Source organism: Drosophila serrata, unplaced genomic scaffold, assembly GCF_035046125.1.
Source record: "Drosophila serrata isolate PLE 108 unplaced genomic scaffold, ASM3504612v1 contig_119, whole genome shotgun sequence".
Taxonomy (NCBI): domain Eukaryota; kingdom Metazoa; phylum Arthropoda; class Insecta; order Diptera; family Drosophilidae; genus Drosophila; species Drosophila serrata.
Window position 1 is genome coordinate 167,496 of NW_028257017.1, and position 18,821 is coordinate 186,316.

Sequence of the window (18,821 nt, forward strand, 5' to 3'; positions counted from 1 at the left end):
ATGTTGGGTAATAAAATTTAATATTTAGTTTTTTTGAGAAAATTACAATTTAGTTTTAAAAAATTAAATGTAGTTTGTATTTGTATTTAACAATTGAATTTTAAAGTTTATAAGATTAAAAAAAGAAGCAAAAATGAAACTAAACTATATCATTAAACAAAAGCAATGGTAAATAATAGCTCTTGATACCTTTGGCTAATTTACCATCTCTTTTATGATGAATAGGCGCTTAGAAAAGTTAAATTATCGATTTTTCAAACTAATTCTTTAAGCTTTTATACAACTTAGTGCTGTACATCTTGCTAAATTCATTAATAATACAAACATAAAAAAAACCTTTTAGTAAATGAGAAAAAAGAATACAAAATAAACAAATTTATACGGTTGATCTAATAGAAACAGGAATACAAAAATATAATAATATTTATTTTGCTTTAATGATATCCATATTATAATAATTTACATCTTTGAAACATTCAAGAAGTAGAAAACTTAAGGAAAAAAACACCCATGTCATTCCCAAAAGAACTCAAGGCTATATTTTTTATATTTTTATTACTTAGAGTAGTTTGTGTTGTTCAAGATTACATAGAATTTGTTTACATATCTATTAGATCAATATCCCATTTACATAGAGTCAACATCATAAAAAAGAAGGGTTCGCTGCAGCTGGTGACATTCTCATCCTTCATCACATCCCTCTCATTAATGATCTCTTGGACTGCGACTGCGAACAGGGGCTAGTGGTTGGTGGATAGTGGTTAAGTGGGATAGGTTAGGCGCGCTGCTAACTATACGCTAGACTACAGATGTGCGACATTATAAAATAAATAACATGGTTACTGCTCGCTGCCAGTGCCGAATATCTGCGGTGGCCACTCCATTAGGTTTTTTTTGGGGGGCAGGCGGAATGCATTTCCATTCTACATCTTATAGGTGGCGGGCACGGAACGCGGATAGTCAATATCGTACATCTGGGCCTTGATGAAGGACAGCTTGTTGGCCGGCTCAGGACGGATGGTAGCCAAACCGTTCTTATACGCGTAGTCCACAATCGCCTCGGCAATTGCCACTGAGCATTTGACAATATTGGCAAGGGGTGGATACAGGCTACCCTTATTCAAGTCCTCCTTGGAGACCAGCTCCGCCAAGCGTTCTGCGGCCACCAGGAAGACCTGCTCGGGAATCGTCAGCATGCCGGCGCATAGGACTCCCAATGCCACTCCAGGGAAAATATATGAGTTATTACCCTGACCCGGATAGAACTTCTGTCCGTTGTACGTCACGGGTTCGAAGGGCGAACCGCTGGCGAAGATGCAACGACCCTTGGTGTGGGTGTACGCCTCCTCGGCGGTGCACTCGGCCTTGATGGTCGGGTTGGACAGCGCAAAGATGATCGGCGTCTGGTTGATCTCGGCCATCAGCTCGAGAATCTCCTGGGTGAAGGCACCACCTTGAGCAGCAGCACCAATCAGCACATTGGGACGCACCTTGCGCACCGCCTCCGACAGAGTATCGATCGGCTCGTGGACCTGGGCGAAGTGAAGCTTGTGCTCGGTGAGTCCTCCCTTTGGGCGGTCGCGGATGATCAAACCACGGCTATAACAGAAAAATACATTAGTATCGTTAAAAGATATGACAGGTTTAGCCCACTTACCTGTCCACCATCCAGATGCGTGCCTTGGCCTCCTCATCGGTAAGACCCTCGAGCCTCATGGCCATCAAGCAGAGATTGGCAATACCCAGAGCAGCCTCTCCGGCGCCCAGGAACAGCAGGACATTGTCCCTCAGCTGGGTCTTCTTGATCTTCAGCGAGGCCAACAGACCAGCTACGGCCACCGAAGCGGTTCCCTGGATGTCGTCGTTGAAGGTGCAGAACGATTCCCGGTACTTGGCCAGCAGGCGGAATGCGTTGGCATTGGCAAAGTCCTCGAACTGGATCAGACAGTTCTGGCCAAAGCGACGGACGCAGGCGTGCATAAATTCATCGATGAATTCGTCATAGACTTGACCAGTGGTACGCTTCTCGCGCAATCCGATATACAGGGGATCCGCCAGAATGGATTCGGTATTGGTGCCAACGTCCAGAGTAATGGGCAGGCACTGCGACGGCTTAATGCCGGCCAGAGCTGTGTACAGCGACAATTTGCCGACGGGGATGCCCATGCCATTGGCACCCAGATCTCCCAGTCCCAAAATCCGTTCCCCGTCCGTCACCACAATTGCACGAACATCCGATTCCGGCCAGTTCTTCAGCACATCGTAGATGTGTCCCTTGTCCTTGATCGAGATGAACATGCCCTTCTGGTTCATATAGATCAGGCTATAGCGCTGGCAGGCCAATCCCACGGTGGGCGTGTACACCAGAGGCATCATGTGACCGATATCGGAGGCCAAAACCTTATAGAACAGCCGCTCATTGCGCTCGGACAAACCGATCAGGTACATGTACTTGTCCAGACTCTGATCCAGGCGATCCAGCAGGGTGCGACAGTGGGCCACCTGGTCGCTCTCATCGCGAACCACGTATGGCAGCAGGCCATGGATGCCCAGCTGTTGACGTTCCTCGTGGGAGAAGGCCAGACCCTGAAAGGGAAATAATTTGTTGGGTTATTATTTGCTATCAAAGATGTTTGTAATCGCTAGATTTGAGTGGCCTGATCGGTCCACTGAGCTATGATTATGAAAACTTTCAAACAAAACAAAAGTGGAACCCGAACGGTGGAAAGTTTGTTTCCCCCTTATCAATGATGACCCCTTGACCCGAGCACGCGTCGCAGTATCACCTAGACAAGTCGCCTGGATCACCCGACCTTCACAGATCTGTGAAGATCTCACACATCAGTCGGGTTTCAAGTTCAAAGTCAACTTAGAGAACTGGAACATAAAGTCGCCATTCTATACAATATTTGAGAGGGAAGTGACTCAGCTCCGGCCTCGTTTCACACGCACAATGATGTTTAGTTTTTTGAAAGTTTTTCGCCACGTAATTGCTATGGTTATTAGACTATTATATTCATTTTGAAATAGACAACATAAGCTGATATTACGCTTGGGGGCGTTGCTGGAAGTTTGGACTAGGTCACATAGATAGATAAAAACTTACGTGCAAGGTGTCATATACAAACAGATTACATTGGATTATGGGGGACTTGAGTTGCGGATGTACCTGCTAATATGCACATTAGGGAATAATTACTAAAGCTTTAAATGCCAAGTGCTTTTCTTTTTATTCGTGACCACACAAAGGCTGTTTGAAATGCAAACTTATGTGCTTTGTAAATAGGTTTTAAATATTGGAATTTTTGTAAGATTTAATTATAATGGGTTTTGTTTAAAAATACATTTTAATTTCTCAATTTTTTTAATTTGTATAATGGATCTGGCTGCGCTCAAGGCAATCTAAGTTTACGTTAAATTTAAATTTAATTTGTGTAAATTTCCCTAATTATTCAAAATTATATTTAGCAGGCCATCAATCACTTTGATTGTCGATTTCAATAATAATTTAATTTAAATTTTCGTAGTCATGCAATATCTTTATATGTGTTAAGCATTTATTGGTTTATAAACGTATTATGTGTACTATTTTTTCAACGTTTTTCTCAACTTAATTTACTGGAAGTTGGTAATTTTATCTTGTAAACAAAAGAGTCATCGCTAGTCATAAAATTCCCAAGATAAATGACGTGGATTTTATAATTTATGCTTACTCATGATGAGATGTAATTATAATGGGGGCTTTATCTTTAAAACTTTGCTAGCCACAAATTTTTATTGATTTTCTGGAGGCGTGTCAAAAAGTTTCTCCATTTATACATGCTTAAATTTCAATGTAAAATTAACACTCCATTGCTAAACCCGTAATATATACATGTGCTAAGATATGATATGATGCTTTAAATAAACCAAAAATTTAATCTAATAAGGCTTAAATCAATTTATTCGTTTGGATTAAATTAAGTTTGTTCAGTGGCTTGTAGTTCAAACAATAAAACACTCGAGTGATCCCCATAAACAATAATTTACTGCTGGAAGAGGCTCGAAATTAACCATTATCGTGCAGCTACGTCATCGCTGGTGAAATACGACAAAAAAAGCAAATAAAATCGAGGGAACGACACCGTTGACATTGAAAGCGACGCACGCCCGGCGATAAGCGTGCGAAAGTGTTTACAAGCCGCCTGGCAACAAGTGTTCCCCGTTCCGATCCATAAATGTATAGTACTATATATTCATAACCTGCATCAGCTGCTTCAAACATTCGAGATATATGTACAATCAATTAAAGACTTGTGCTTGAACGTAATAAACATAGAAAGTAAAGAGGTTTGCCAGTGTAAATGTATCTACCAGTCAGGATAGGGTGGTAAAGATACATTTAATTCTTTAGTTATTATTAATATTAATCAAAAGTCTCCAAAATGTTATATAGGTAAATTAAATAATCAAAACGGACAGTTAATCAATTTGAAATATTACCCAAATGTTAATTATTTTACCCCCAGCTTTATATCGAATTTTAAACCCATGCGTATACGTAATATGCCATTCGGAGATTACGCATACGCATTTCAAATGAAATCGCAAAAAAAAAACTTGCCAAAATCAACCAAAGTTCGGGGCAAAAACAATTCGAATTAAAAATACAAAACGCTGGCGCTCAGCTGATATTTTTTTGCGCTGTCTGGCGCGACCAGGTTCGATCATCATCATCATCATTATTCACGATCACGATCATGATCACCTGAATCATTATCACTGGCCGTGCCGTCTAGCGGCGAACTTTGAATACATTTCAGATGACGAAAGCGTAGCTTTTTAATCAGCATGAGTCGAGGTGGCAGACAGACATAACAGGCAATTTCAAACAAAGTGTTTCCTCTGCCAATGGAAAGGTATTTACCTTACCAACCTTTAAGCTTTTGTGGGTCAGGCGATGCGGAATAATAATGGGGGGATGTGGATGTCCCAGAAACTCAGAGAGCTCTGAGAGAAGCTTGTCGCTCAGCCGGAAGTAAAAGATGAGTCACAGTGGAATATTTAAGCAAAGAAATTGGGTAAAAATAAATGTATAAAACTGAAATAAATAAAACTGCTATCAAGGCTCCCTAAAAATTAATTAATCTAATCATTTACATTATCTTTACCCTTTAAAGAGTACTAGATATTTTCCTCCCATCGGGAAAATATAAACAACCAATACTAAACAAATCATTGGGTAAACATTGGAATAATCCAACTATTTCAACAAGCTGCAAACTCTTTGCTCTTTCAGCACATTGAACGTTTGAATTTGTTTAAATTTTTAATTTCCCTGGCATAGCGATAAATAACAATACAAACAGTGGCAAAAAGAGCGAATAAAATAAAAGAGACAAACAAAAGCGTAGAAATGCAAATGCGCCAACAGTTTCTGGTGTGAACAAACTCAGAGATATTCCAAAAATATATGTATTATTATGTCTGATACCAAAAGCATTGCGGATTATCATCATTTCGCTCTTCGAAACAAAGTTAAATTTATGACTTGATGTAGGTCAGTTTTCGCTGGTTTTGCGGTTGTCTCATTTTTTCCCTGTACTGCTTTTCTTTATTTCTTTTGAAGCGATAAGAACTTGAAAACTTTCCACAAGAAATTCAGTATAAAGAAATGAAAACAAAATCAGCTGTTCGGCGAAGGAGGTTTCGATAAGCAATTGTCACTTGAGCGGAGCGTGTCAGAAATAATAACAAACTGTAGAACACAATAGGCTGTCGCTTTTGATAACAGAACTTGTTAAGATAATTTCTGCTTAAATTATTAATTTTTTAGCCTGCCAAAAAGTCCATGACATTGGGGTCTGACGTAAGAGGGGAAAAAACTTTATTATCATTGCTATTTATCAGGGAAACTTTTTTGTGGAGAGCCCCACTCCATTATTCTTAACTGGCTTCTGTTTACATGGCAAGATAAATCCCCACTTTAGCTTGTGTTTCAAGTGGCAAACATGGGGAAAAATAGTAATGCCTTTTTGGTTAATTAAATTGTATATTAAAAGGGGGTTTCCTTTTGACAATGGGATATTTGCATTTTTAACATATTAAAAATATATTTTTAATCAAGGTATTTCAGGACAAGAGAATGTTCTTAACACTTTTACTTAATTAAACTATGTTTTAACGTATTTTAAATGTGTAAATTCATTTAAAATCTTGAAATATTTAAAAAAATGCATATTTATAAGTTTGATCAGTTTAAATCATTAAAAAATATTTCAAAATATTTTCCTAATTTTATGTATTTTTCTCTGTGCTTCAAAAATCAAAATAAAAAAGGCGAAAAATACGTAAAGCCCATGCGCGGTGTCTCTTTGAAGTGCTCTCCAATATTTTCAGCAGCAATTCGTGCATTAGCGCTGCCATGCTTCTGTGTGAAAATAGCGGAAAAATGCTTGCATGCAAAACAAAACAAAAAAATCGCAAAAACAGCATTGAACTTGAAAATGCAATTCGAGATATCAACTTTTATACTATAAATTCTGGGAGCGTATTTCACGATAGCCGCCTGATGCCCTACTTTTGCTATTTGACATCCCGTCAATTGACTCAATTATAAAAGTTGGCTATCGATTTTTTGACAGCAACCATAAAAATAATGAACTGAAAAAGCCAGAAGCAACGAAAAAAATTTTTGTGAGCTTTGGTCTTCCAGTGTGGCGCGTGTATTATTTGATATATTTTTTTGTACAAACTGGACGGTTGTTGCTATCCCTTTCGCGCTCTATGTCATCTAAAGGTCACCCACACCACTTGCCGAAAATGAAGCCACTGCCAAAAAGTCTCTTGTCTTTTTTTTAGCTGGCAATCACCAGCTGACGTTTCCGCTTAATAGTTATTTATGTATTTATGAATTGGAATTTTTTATGCGGTGGATTTAAAAATAGCAAGTGGCCTACAAAAATATAAAAGACTTTTTGACCCTTACAAAATAAAGATTTAAAAATAGTGCGTGTAGTGAAAAAATCACTCAATTAATTAAAATCATATTATTAAAATCATGATTGAATTCCTGAGAAAGAAAACTAATACTGGTAAATCATATTAAAATATTACAGAACACAAAGAACTACTAAATAATGATCTAATAATTTGCTTAATATTTAATGGAATATTTTATTCTAATCCCACCTGGAAGACTTCCCTGTAGCACAGTCACGAAAATAACCATAAAAACCCACCCTAAAAACCTTTGCCTGGTACTTTTCCACTATACTTTAAGCGTCGCGAGACAGAGAATAAAAGCGAATGGGAAGGAACTAGATAGAACTCACCTTTGAGTATCGCTTGTCGAAGAGGCGATCGAATCCAGAGATGCTGCCAACGACTTCGTTGTCGCCAGTGCCCCAGACTCCCAGGCGATCGCGTGGCGCGTATTTTTCCAAATTCACCTGCTTGTTCGCACTCATGTCGGCTACGTTATTATTATTATTTTTGTTGTTGTCGGAGCAGGAAGAGGAGCTGTAAGCACGTTGTTGTTCTTGGTGGAGAGAGTGCAAACTGCGCTGCAGCTGATTCCAGTGATGTCGCGAGGATAACGGTAGTCCTGCTGCCTGTGGCAAATCAGGTGTGCTGACTATATCGGTGGCTATGTCACGCTGCTCCGTTAATGCTGCCCCTTCGGCGGCGCTTTTCGTTGTGATTCGTGTCGTTAGTTTTGCGAAATTGGAAAGTTCGTATTCGAGTGTCGTTGTGGTTGTAGTCGTATGATTGGAGCACACACGACTACTAGTACAACAGCAGCTATGGGTGTGTGCGTGATTGTTGTTCGTGGGAGAGGAGCGCGACACATCAGCTGTTTGGCACTGAGCGCAACTGTTGCTCTCTCCGGCTGTGGCATCACTGCCGCTCTGAGAGCTGCCGACGGGAATTGTGGTCTTGTAGTAGTCGCCGCTCTCCTTCTCCTGGCTATGTGCATGTTGGTGGTGGAGGTGGTGGTATGGTGTTATTTGGCCATTCGAAGGACTCTGGGAATTGTTGGCAGTAGGATATACCGGCGTGCTAAGGGCGAGAGACGGAGAGAACACAAGACACGGGGTAAGTGACTAATGTGTGTGTGTGTGTGAGAGAGAGGTGAGGCGGAGAGAATGAGGCTGGGGGTTGGTGGGTGGTTCTCGGGAGAGCACACAGAGAGGGAGACAATAACGGAATGCGAGATATGTTCTCTGTAATTCAATTAAAGCTCTGAGCGCATAGCGTGTGAATGAATGTCAATGCGGGAGTGACAATAACAGCATTGGCAACCTTGTTAGCGACTTCTTTGATACTCTTTCTCGAAGAGTTACAAGCATTACAAGCTGTGAAAGCTTCCAAGAGTCTGTACATATAAGGAATATTGATTTTTTTACTCAATCTGATTCAAGCATTAATATTTATTTTTTTGTTATCTTTTTAGGTATTATTAAAATAAAGTAACTGGATTTTATACTGAATTTGTAGAATGTATTATTATTATTTATATTTTTAATAATAAAGAATAATAATATTGCATAATTTTAGGCACGTTGATCGTGATGTTTAATTGTAAAGAATGTAGATTGAGAGTTTGAATCCAATGTAAAATGTGTCCAGATCCACTTAAAACTTATTATTATTGTATTATTATGGAATCTTAAATATATCATTGCATACTTTCGTACAGTTTTCAAAACGATTTTACATTCGTTGCAATCCTCATTTCCGCATATTTTTCAAGTTTCTGAAAACCCCTATATTATAGCATAAAATGTTTGTTTTGTAAAACTTTGCCATATAATTCAGGAAGTGTATTCATGGTTCCGGTGCCCTTAGCTAACTTTTAAAGGCCCTTGACTTGCATATATGTACATATGTATATCCCGCATATACTGAATGCAATACTTTTCAGCTCCATTGAACCCAATGAACAGGTGATTCTCTGACAGACAGGCAGGCCTTCGAGATGGAGAGCGATAAGCGGTGACAAAGTGCCACTGATAAGCTCCGATCTACAAAAACACACCCACTTATGTATGTTCCATAATCCGAGTGCACTCAGGCGATACTACCATAGTATATAGCCATATTATAATTATGAATTACTTTTTTTTTTACTTAATCACTCACAGCCGTCCAAAGGTTTTTCTGATGCCGGAACAGTGCCGGAGAACCGAATACATGGTGGGGCACTTGGGATGCTGCTTGTGTCCTATACTATATATATTCCTGATGTGATTCCTGATTTTTGTCTGCTGCCTTGCACCATTCGCGCTAAACTGAGCTGCAAAATTCGATTTGTTCTGTCGCCCAGTCTATTTTCTCTTTTACATTTTACACTTTTGCTATTTTGTTTGTTAGTTTTCCGCAATCGTTCTCTCCCTCTCTCTTTCTCTGATTAGTCGGATCGATCATGGGGAGGGTGGGGGTAAAGCAGCTGACTGATAAGGCGGTACAAACACATATGCTATATAGCCCCACTCTTGTCGTATAATAACAACAATAATGACGAGTATAATCATTTGTCTGGGACGAAGAAAACATTACGCTTAGGCGTGAAAAGCATGAGAAAAAATATTCAGGGAGAACAGTAGAGGTCAAAATAGTAGGACAAATTAACATTGAATTACTATCAATATTTTTTTTTACTTTAATTTAAGGAGAGTTTGTTAAATGCTATGTTTATATGGCAATAAAATTGTAATTTTATAAGGTACAAGTATAAAGTATATAAAAACTATTTCTTTAATAAAGAATATAATCAAATCTATATAAAATAATATAAAAATGTTTGGAAATACGAGTAAATTAAACAGGCATGACAAATAAATTGAATTGACCTATTTGTACATGGAATTATATTTTTTTTAAATTTCTTTTAATTATCTTATTTAAATTATCTAATTAATTGGTCTATATAAATTAACGCTTTAATTGTATAAAGAATCGTATATTAGTCAACATTTTCTGTGCTTTAGAAGGGTATTATATCCGCCTGTCCAATTTATATCTAGTACTCATACCTCATTTATACTGCTATACATTATTTAAGGCTAAGGCAGAGTTGTCCAAAGTCAGAAACCTAATTACGAGACGACTGAAATAAAAACCTTAACCTTAACCTGTCCCGGACCGACTTGCCTTGCACTTGAGACAATCATACGCCCTGTGGGTCCGCATCGCATTTGCTCCAAAGTCTTGTACATATAAGCACACATAATATAAATACGTTCAATTATTACACAAAAATTGAAAGTAAAACACGACAAGCCAATAAATTGGAATACAACACATATCCGAGTGTCAGAGTAACCTTCATAAATATTAACAATTTACTTCAGATGTGCTTAATTTCGAGTTCAGATTTTTTTTGACAAGGACTTTCATCAGAAAAACACAGCTGCGGTTTCTTTTTTTTTTCTTTCCAGTTTTACTTCTAAAATTGGTAATTACAGGTAAAATGTGTACTGAAGCTATCGATGGGCGGAGTGTCGTGTGCCAAGAATTAGTTTTTTGAACCCGTTTCGATGAGTTGCTTGTAAATTGCTGATAAAACACTAGTAAATCGCATCGTTAAACACTAATGACACCTGAAGAGCTAGATTTATGACGGGGGCGTGGTCGTGGGAGTTGGAATTGCGCTGGGTGTGCGGTCTAGAAAAGCCAGGTAATTGCAGGTATTACCAACAAGTTTGGAGAGATTCTAATGCTGTTAATGGAGGAATTACACACGCGCTGAGTGTGGGAATTTGGAGAGGATTTTTTTGTTTTAGAGTTCCTTTTGTTTAGTTTTAGTTTAATTACTAGTTTGATTTGTAGTTTTAAAGGGCTTCACTTATACATTAAATAAATGTATGACAATGTTGTTAGAGTATAATAACAATATTTTATAAACAAACAAGGCTGTTTAATTGTATTTTTTCAAGGCATATTTTTTATACATATATATTTTTTTTTAATTAAATGAATACAAAAAGTGTATTTACTAGTTGAAACAAGGAATTAATAATTATGCCATAATAGAAAATAACTTGAAGTCGAAGAATATGTATTATTTTACACAAAATAGAATATTAAAGAAATATATTATTTAATTGTTTTTAAAAGTATTTTTTCATCATTTTTAGTCATATTGTATAAATACTAATTTATAAATTACTTTAAAATGTGAAAAAATAGTATATAATAAATAGGTAAACCGTAAGGATCTCTTATATTTTTCAACCAGAACTTTTAAACCTTCTCTCGCATTGCCCAATTTATTGCTCTGTTTGCCTTTGCCTTTTGGATTGTCTCTTCCTTACCCATTTTCATCGTAATTCCTTATGGCATTGCGATCGGTGCAAATTGAGCTGGAGTTACCCATTTTGGATTTTGATTTTCTCAATTTAATAAGCCGCCGAAAATTCAAAGAACAGGTGGACTTGAAAACTCAACAGATGCCAACAGACCATGGAAAAAACATTGAACGATGGAGAAATTTTCACACGCGAATTTAAGCTTGTGTCCCACACGGCAGTTTGCTAAATAATTCAGGGAGCTAAAAAAAATTACGAAAATTAAAAACAGCGTTTGCTGGACTCGGCGACTGTGAACCGCCTGAAACTGAATCAAAAACTAAACTTGCGCCTGAATCGCCGCTTCGCCGGAGGCCACTTGTTAGTGAGCGGCTCGGTGGCAGCCCAAAGGCGATTGTCCTCTCCCTCACTCGCTCACACACGCAGGCAGCACGCGACATTTGAGTCATTTCGGTGGCCCCAGACGGTCACAGTAGAGCCTCTGTGTGAGGGATATACAGGTAAGAGCATAATTTAAAACCATATAAGAAAAAAATGATATTTAAATTAAGGTTGTTTTTTGTTTACAATCTAAAATCCTAAAAGTTTAAGTTTTTGAAGACAGAGCCCAACAAAAATGTACAAAATCTAAAACCGTCAATAAAGTCTCCTTCCCAAGCATGATTTATATAAGATTTGAGATAATGGAGACGTTTATAAATTTGATTATACATTTTTCTGTATAATTTCCCAATATACTGGCTTTAATATATCCAGGTCTCACTGTAGGTGATTAATCGTTACAGCCTTAGAGACGACGCTTCGGCGTTGAGTTGGACTTCACTTGGAGTCGCACAAAAACTCGAGCGGTTGGCCAATCGCAACGACCTTTCGAGGCGCACACAACTGCATGAAGCAATTTGTAGCTGCCTAATTAAAAACTAAAAAATAATAATAATAACTTTAGATTTTAGAGAAGGCAACTGCTTAAGCTGACCATCGCGTCCCAGTCGGCTGCACTTGGCAACCAAAGAAATACGTAATGGATATATAAACACTACGGATTCCGGGTCAATTAAAAATCAGTCAGGCATAACATTTATGCAGCCCATGGGATAGTCGCCATAACCGAATCTTTTCTGTTTGAACTTAATTGTTTTTGTTTTATCAGATATTATCACCTAATGATTTAACCGTTGCTTAAAATGCGCTTGTTTGCCACTTGGACGTTAATTAAATAAACCAAATACATCAGAATATAATACCTAAACGCATAATTTAATCTCTTGTTTCGGCAGTGCAAATATGACACAAATTAATTGCAGAATCAAAGATTGTAGTGTAAGCAGAATTCGTGTTTCTATGTTTGCTTATCATTGTATTTAATTTTAGCTTTTTGCGAAAGTGTCACAACATAAAAAATTGCAACACGGCTTTGAATTGTGTCGCCAGGGTCAAATGTAATTTTCATTAAGTCCGTAAATCTGGCTTCAAACAAATGAAATAGCAATAAAAAATCATTAAATAATGATAAATATTGTTAAGGTATTAGAGTTTTTTAATCATTATATTATTATTTTTTGTGTTAGTTGATATTCAATGATCTTTTTTATTAAAGATTCAGATAGTGAGATAAAATCGGAATTTGCCGGATTTATGTACAGAAAAAGGGTATATATTTTTATAAATATAGGTTATTTTTTTCTTTGCTCTTAAAAATTGTGTTTTTTATTAGATTAAAATTAAATTTGGGACAAGGTTTTATAGCATTGAATTGCTTACTATTTATTTATGTAGATCAAAAAACCACAAAAATGATTCAGATTAAAGTTTATTTATGACAAAAAAAAAACCGCAAACAGATTACATAAGTAAAACATCACCGATGGTAATTTTTTTACATACTTCAATTTATTTTTATATTTTCGATAAGAAAGAAATATTTTGTCAAATGTCTCTTTTTTGGATTTTTATGGAAACTCGAAAAAGCTTGCCAAAGCTCTTTGTTTTTAAAGTTTACCTAGCGATAGATGGCGCAATTTTTGGTTCCAGAAATGCCCATTTTACAGAACGTGTAAATATAATAAAAAAATTGAAGAGACAAATAATAACTTAAGCTTGCTCTCCTAACATATAAAATAAAAAAATCTTTAAATCAGACATTCTCCTTAAATCCTAATTTGTCCATAAATATAAACTGAAATGTTCACTACGTTTTCGTTAACATATTTTAAAATAATTTCTTTTTAAATTTACAGGTGAATGTTTAATAAATAATAAGGGAAAATTACAAAGGCAACTCTAAGAAAAAAGTGTTGCAGCCAAGAAAATAACATTTCACATACGAGTAAACCCTTTGCCAGTCAATGATGATGATGCAAAGTGAATCAAAATCCCATATATATTCGACATTATAATTTACCAGTGAACATAATGAGTTATGATTGTTACTTTGGATGGTTCCATTGTGTGTGTCTGTGTCAGCTGCTCCAGCAGGTCCTTCCACATCCTTGCGGCTCGCATGTTTTTCGCCTTTTCACCGGCTTCAATTTAATAACGAGGAGACGAGCGGAAAGAAGACTACGACGGCAGCAACGTGCAGCAAGCAACAAAGCAATTGAGGGCCACTTTTATCATCAAATGATTTTACCCCAGCTCAGACGGCGCAATTTCCACGAAGAAGTTCACTGAAAGACTAAAAGCGAACACAACAACTCAACAAGCCAAGCATTTTTCGATTTCTAGAGATGTACTTTATATGACATATCTGTGATAAATATTGTGTACCGAAACTAAGTGTCCTTCCACCTAACTTGCATTACTATATCATGAAAATCAGGCATAAAGCAGATGCAGAACAAATAAAAAAATTACTAAATTCTAAAGGACATGCTTGAAAAAGAAGCCAAGACTTGGCAAGAAAATCATTTTTCGATTCTTAGGGATGTACTTTTTCTGATATATCGAAGAGATATATTGAAATTTAAGTAATCTGTTAAATTTGTTGCATTATCAAACTATCACAAGATATGCCAAATAACAACAAAATTAAAATGTAAGTTATAAATGTTGTGAAATATTTGTATATTATATTGTAATACTTATGTAATAGCTGGAAAGTGTAAATTTGATTGTGGATACTAATGATTGTTTATGAAATAACTCCTGTATATTCAAGCCTTGTCGTCGTTTATACTACCAAAAATTAAATGAATAGATTTTAAAATCATATGCTTAATTGGTAACTGCTTCATAAATTGTAGAAAATACAACCAATTGATTGATCAAATTTTTCTTCTATATATACTTTAAAGAGTTAAGATCCATCTTTGGGAATATTAAAATGTAAACATTATAATATAACTTGTTTAAAGTTATAGATTATATAAATTAATAAATAAAAACAATCACTAATCACGTTTTAAAATTAGGAAATAAATTTCAAAATAACTTTAAAATTGTACTTTCATGAATTATTACCTAAAATTTTCTTATTTCACCTTACATTTATGAAAATATTATTACAGTGCACATAAGGACAACGGAATAGTGTCCTGAGAATGGGAACTTCACAAAAAAAAATCCCCTTTGGTGTGATGGTTTCTGTATGGGAGTGCAACGGTAATCTATCATAATTTTTATATCCTAAAATCCCATTTTCGTATTAGAGCAAAAATGTCTGCTAGCAAATATAATAAAATGGCCAACACATCGACATCGTGGACAGCGGATGGAAGGTACGAGGGACGATGGTGCAGCAGCTTCTATGCTCCTTGTCAAAGGATAACACACTCACACTAGCTAGAAGTCGTCGTCGTCGCAGGAGTAGGAGCAGGAGCAGGAGCTGCCATACCAATGGTATGAAATTCCAGCCAAGCGCTTGACTTTGCTCTATTTTCTACCCGCTCCTTTCACCACCACTCTCCCCCCTCTGTTGGCCGCGTTTTATTTTTCAATGCCTTGGCTTTGGCCAGCACAAAAAACCGTTCAAATAGCCGGCAATTTTATGAGTCTCGCGCACACGATCTCGGTTGGTCTTGGGTTTTGGTCTCGCTATTCCTGGTCTTTCCAATCCGGAAATGCCAAACTGGAGTGAAAGCCCAGAAAGAGATGGCTTGGACTTGGCGACACTCTGAGAAAATAAATATCTTAGAAACAAGGAAACCATAGATTAAAGAAAAATGTGACCTTATATTAATAATTGACGTGTTAAGATTATATTAAATTGTTTTTGTAAAGAAAAAAGATGTAATATCGTTTTATAAGCTAAGCATTTTACAAGTTCCCAGAAACCAATTTCAGGTATACCCCAAACAAGCAGAGTATTCGAACAAGAATTCGCACAGGAAACTTTTTTTTCGATCCGTTTAGATGCTTCGAAAAGCTGGCCAGAAGGCAATATGGCTTATTAATTTTAAAGCCATCAGAACATCATTGAGTCCTCTTGGTGGAACGGGGCGTCATCGAGGGAAAGTGTATTTAAATTAATATGTGATAACTATTTTTTAATATATGGACCTGATGACGATGTTGGGTGCCGGTGCCAGCACAAGTCAATATTTTATATTTAAATTAAAAACGGCAACGACCGGTAAAAATGCGACGAAGTAATGCGGCAAAAACCCAAACGAGCCAACGTGGCGTATAATTAATTTTTAAATAATAATATAAAATGCAGTCAATAAAAAAAATAACAGGGAAGACACAGTGCCGAAAAAAGCTTACGTTCAGTATGGATGCGTGGCATAAAGCGAAATCAAGAATATATATACGGGAATATATTGAAAAAATATTTTTCGCTCATTTTAAATCGTTTAAAAAAAAGGTTGGCGGCTCGTACATGTGAAAGGCACTCGGCCCCTTCTCATTATGATTTAACAACTACATTAAACGGGACGCAAGGCAACCTATGCTTATATAAAATATATATAGATAGATATATATTTGTATATGTACCTTTAAGGATCCAGTCTGTGGACGACATATGGTTGGAATTTCATCACCAACGGTGTTCAAGGCTTGTAATATTTGCCACTTGACTACTGGTCCCTATAAGCCTTAATTATCTTCCAGAGTAGGGAATTCTTTATAAGTAATTTATAATTTAAAACAAGCCTTTACTTTTTAAGGCTTTATGTTCAACTTTTATTTTTTATAAATATATTGCTTTCTTCATATTTCGAATACTGTTTCTTTATTGCAATTAATTTCCCATCGAGGCACGCTGACAATGCTCGTCCTTAGAAGAAATAATATGAAAATGGTAACAAAAAAGCGACAATTAATTTAATTAAAACTTTTAACAAGCTTTGCCTCATTTCACTTTCTCCCCGGTTAGGCTTTAGGGACAATTTTTTTTTATGTTTCTTCCTGCTCGCCGATATGGCAACGTTTCATATTTGATATTAATTAAAAAGTTTACGCTGTCGCTGGTTGCTTTAAAGCAACTGTTGTCACAAACATGAGAAAAAAATCTGTGAAAAAGGAAATCTGTTCAGTGATGAAAAAGCCAAACACAATGGCAGTTGCATGTTATCCATCAGGAAGAAATACCGGAAACGAAGGGTGAAAGTGAGGGTATCGGGTTGGATTGGGTTTCATGTTGCACTGGCGGCCGAAAACGAAGCCCCGCGGTGGCGACAGCTGCTAATGTCACGCCTCTACTCTGACATGGCCAAAAAAAAAAAATCCAAAAAAACGTTAACACCATGAACAGCGAAACAATGGAAAATGAAAAATTCTTGACATGACAAGAGCAAAAAATATTGAATATTAAAATTTAATATTTGACCTTCAAAGGTGGAAACGACAAAGAGTATAAATAATATTCTAACTAAAATAAAATGGTTTTTAAATTTCAGTTATTAAATATATTTGGAGAAACCTTTTCTAATTGAGAAATATTCAAATAGTTCATATTTTTAGATATATGAATAGACGAATATTTGGTACACATTTATATCGAAATGAATCGATGATTTTTCATTAAAATTTAAAACTTTACTTTTAGGAAAATATTGAATATTAAAATGTAATATTTGACCTTCAATGGTGGAAACGACAAAGAGTATAAATAATATTCCAACTAAAATAAAATGTTTTTTAAATTTTAATAATTAAATATATTTGGAGAAACCTTTTCTAATTGAGAAATATTCAAATAGTTCATATTTTTAGATATATGAATAGACGAATATTTGGTACACAATTATATCGAAATGAAGCGATAATTTTTCATTAAAATTTAAAACTTTACTTTTAGGAAAACACTCTCTGTTGGTGTTTAGTGATTAATATTCTAAAGTCATCTAAAATAAACATAATTTCTAAATAATTTGTTTCCAAACTAATATTATAAACAGAACCTGTTTTTATAATTACTTAATCGATGTGTATTTTATAAAATAATTATGGAACATTCAGTAATTATTTGGGACTTATATAGCATAAGTTTTAAATTTGTAAATCACAAAAAAAAAACTCATTTTATATGTATTACATTCCCTTTTTTTCATTGATTTCTGGTGTTTCTAGCAAAAAAAGAGACATTATTTTTGCCTGTTTGTATTATTATTAGATAAGCCGATAAAGGTTCTTATAAAATGCTTAACAGCTCTTGGCAAAAAAAAAAAAAAAACAACGAACCAATTGTAAGCCAAATTACGGATTTTAAACAAATTAAGACCCACAGAAAAACGACTCCTTTATATACACATTGATTTGCTAAATATACACCATAAATCCCCATTGAAAATATCATTGAAAAGATGTTGAAAGTGGGGAGAGAAAAGAACTGAAATCGAAATGCAAATTACTTCCCTTTTCCTCAGATTAATACAAATATAATACAAATGTAATACGGACCTGGCCCCATTTCCTATATTTCCTATTACATAAACATAATGTTGTATGCAATTTTTTCAATTTACATATGTATCCGTTGAGGAGGGGAAAAAACGGCAAAGATATATATTCCTGTATTTGCGCTCTTTGAAAACACGAAAATGGTTCGCATAACTCATAAGTCGACTTACAAGGGGGAAGGGGATCCGGATCCGGATCCAGGACCCTCCGGCAAATCCCAACATGCAAATGCGTACATACATATGTGCTCGTGAATATATATTGTGCCTATGACATTTTCAAATCAACGAACGTTGCGACGACAACTCGCCTTTCACTTTTACCTCATAAAAGTCAAGCGCTTCCACCTCGAAATCGCGCCTCTTCCTAGCGAAACAATATCCTCGGAATACTCACTGGCAAGGAAAAGGGAACGGAATTAATACACTGAAGGATATTTTATGAAATTTATAGGAATATTTTTAATGAAAAATTTAAGAACCGGTTACGAATTGTGCTAGTAAAGATGTCCCAACTAAATTTGCTTGAATTATTATTTAATTTCAATAAGTGTATTTAATACAAGTCCATTTATATTTATATTTTAGTGTTAAGATCATTGAATTTAATCAATATTAATTAAATTAATCTTTCAATATATTAGATTAAGTATAAAGTGTTTAATTTTTTGTCTTAAAAACTAAAATG

The 18,821-nt window shown here is 35.8% G+C and overlaps 1 protein-coding gene across 5 annotated transcripts; it reads right to left on the reverse strand.

Annotated features, from left to right (window-relative positions):
* Positions 1-538: 538 nt before the first annotated feature.
* Men (NADP-dependent malic enzyme) lies at positions 539-13,751 on the reverse strand. Of its 5 annotated transcripts, XM_086825973.1 has the most exons (5): positions 9,124-9,274; positions 9,020-9,061; positions 7,314-8,040; positions 1,658-2,586; positions 539-1,599 (listed from the first exon to the last, which is right to left on the reverse strand). In XM_086825973.1, exons 3-5 carry the CDS (start codon positions 7,446-7,448, stop codon positions 924-926), a joined length of 1,740 nt encoding a protein of 579 aa, XP_086682099.1. In that variant the 5' UTR covers positions 7,449-8,040; positions 9,020-9,061; positions 9,124-9,274; the 3' UTR covers positions 539-923. The 5 variants fall into 5 exon arrangements, with proteins under 5 accessions (XP_086682099.1, XP_086682096.1, XP_020812858.2 ...); XM_086825970.1 differs by lacking the exons at positions 9,020-9,061; positions 9,124-9,274 and adding an exon at positions 13,693-13,751; XM_020957199.2 differs by lacking the exons at positions 9,020-9,061; positions 9,124-9,274 and adding an exon at positions 11,298-11,610.
* Between the last annotated feature and the right edge of the window lie 5,070 nt (positions 13,752-18,821).

Coding starts and splice junctions, on each gene's coding strand:
- Men (XM_020957199.2), bottom strand. CDS start 11,359: ATGGGTAACTCCAGCTCAATTTGCACCGATCGCAATGCCATAAGGAAT. Junction 8,041..11,297: donor AGGAATTACGATGAAAATGG/GTAAGGAAGAGA, acceptor TCTCGCCCTTAG/CACGCCGGTATATCCTACTG. Junction 1,600..1,657: donor CGCATCTGGATGGTGGACAG/GTAAGTGGGCTA, acceptor TTTCTGTTATAG/CCGTGGTTTGATCATCCGCG.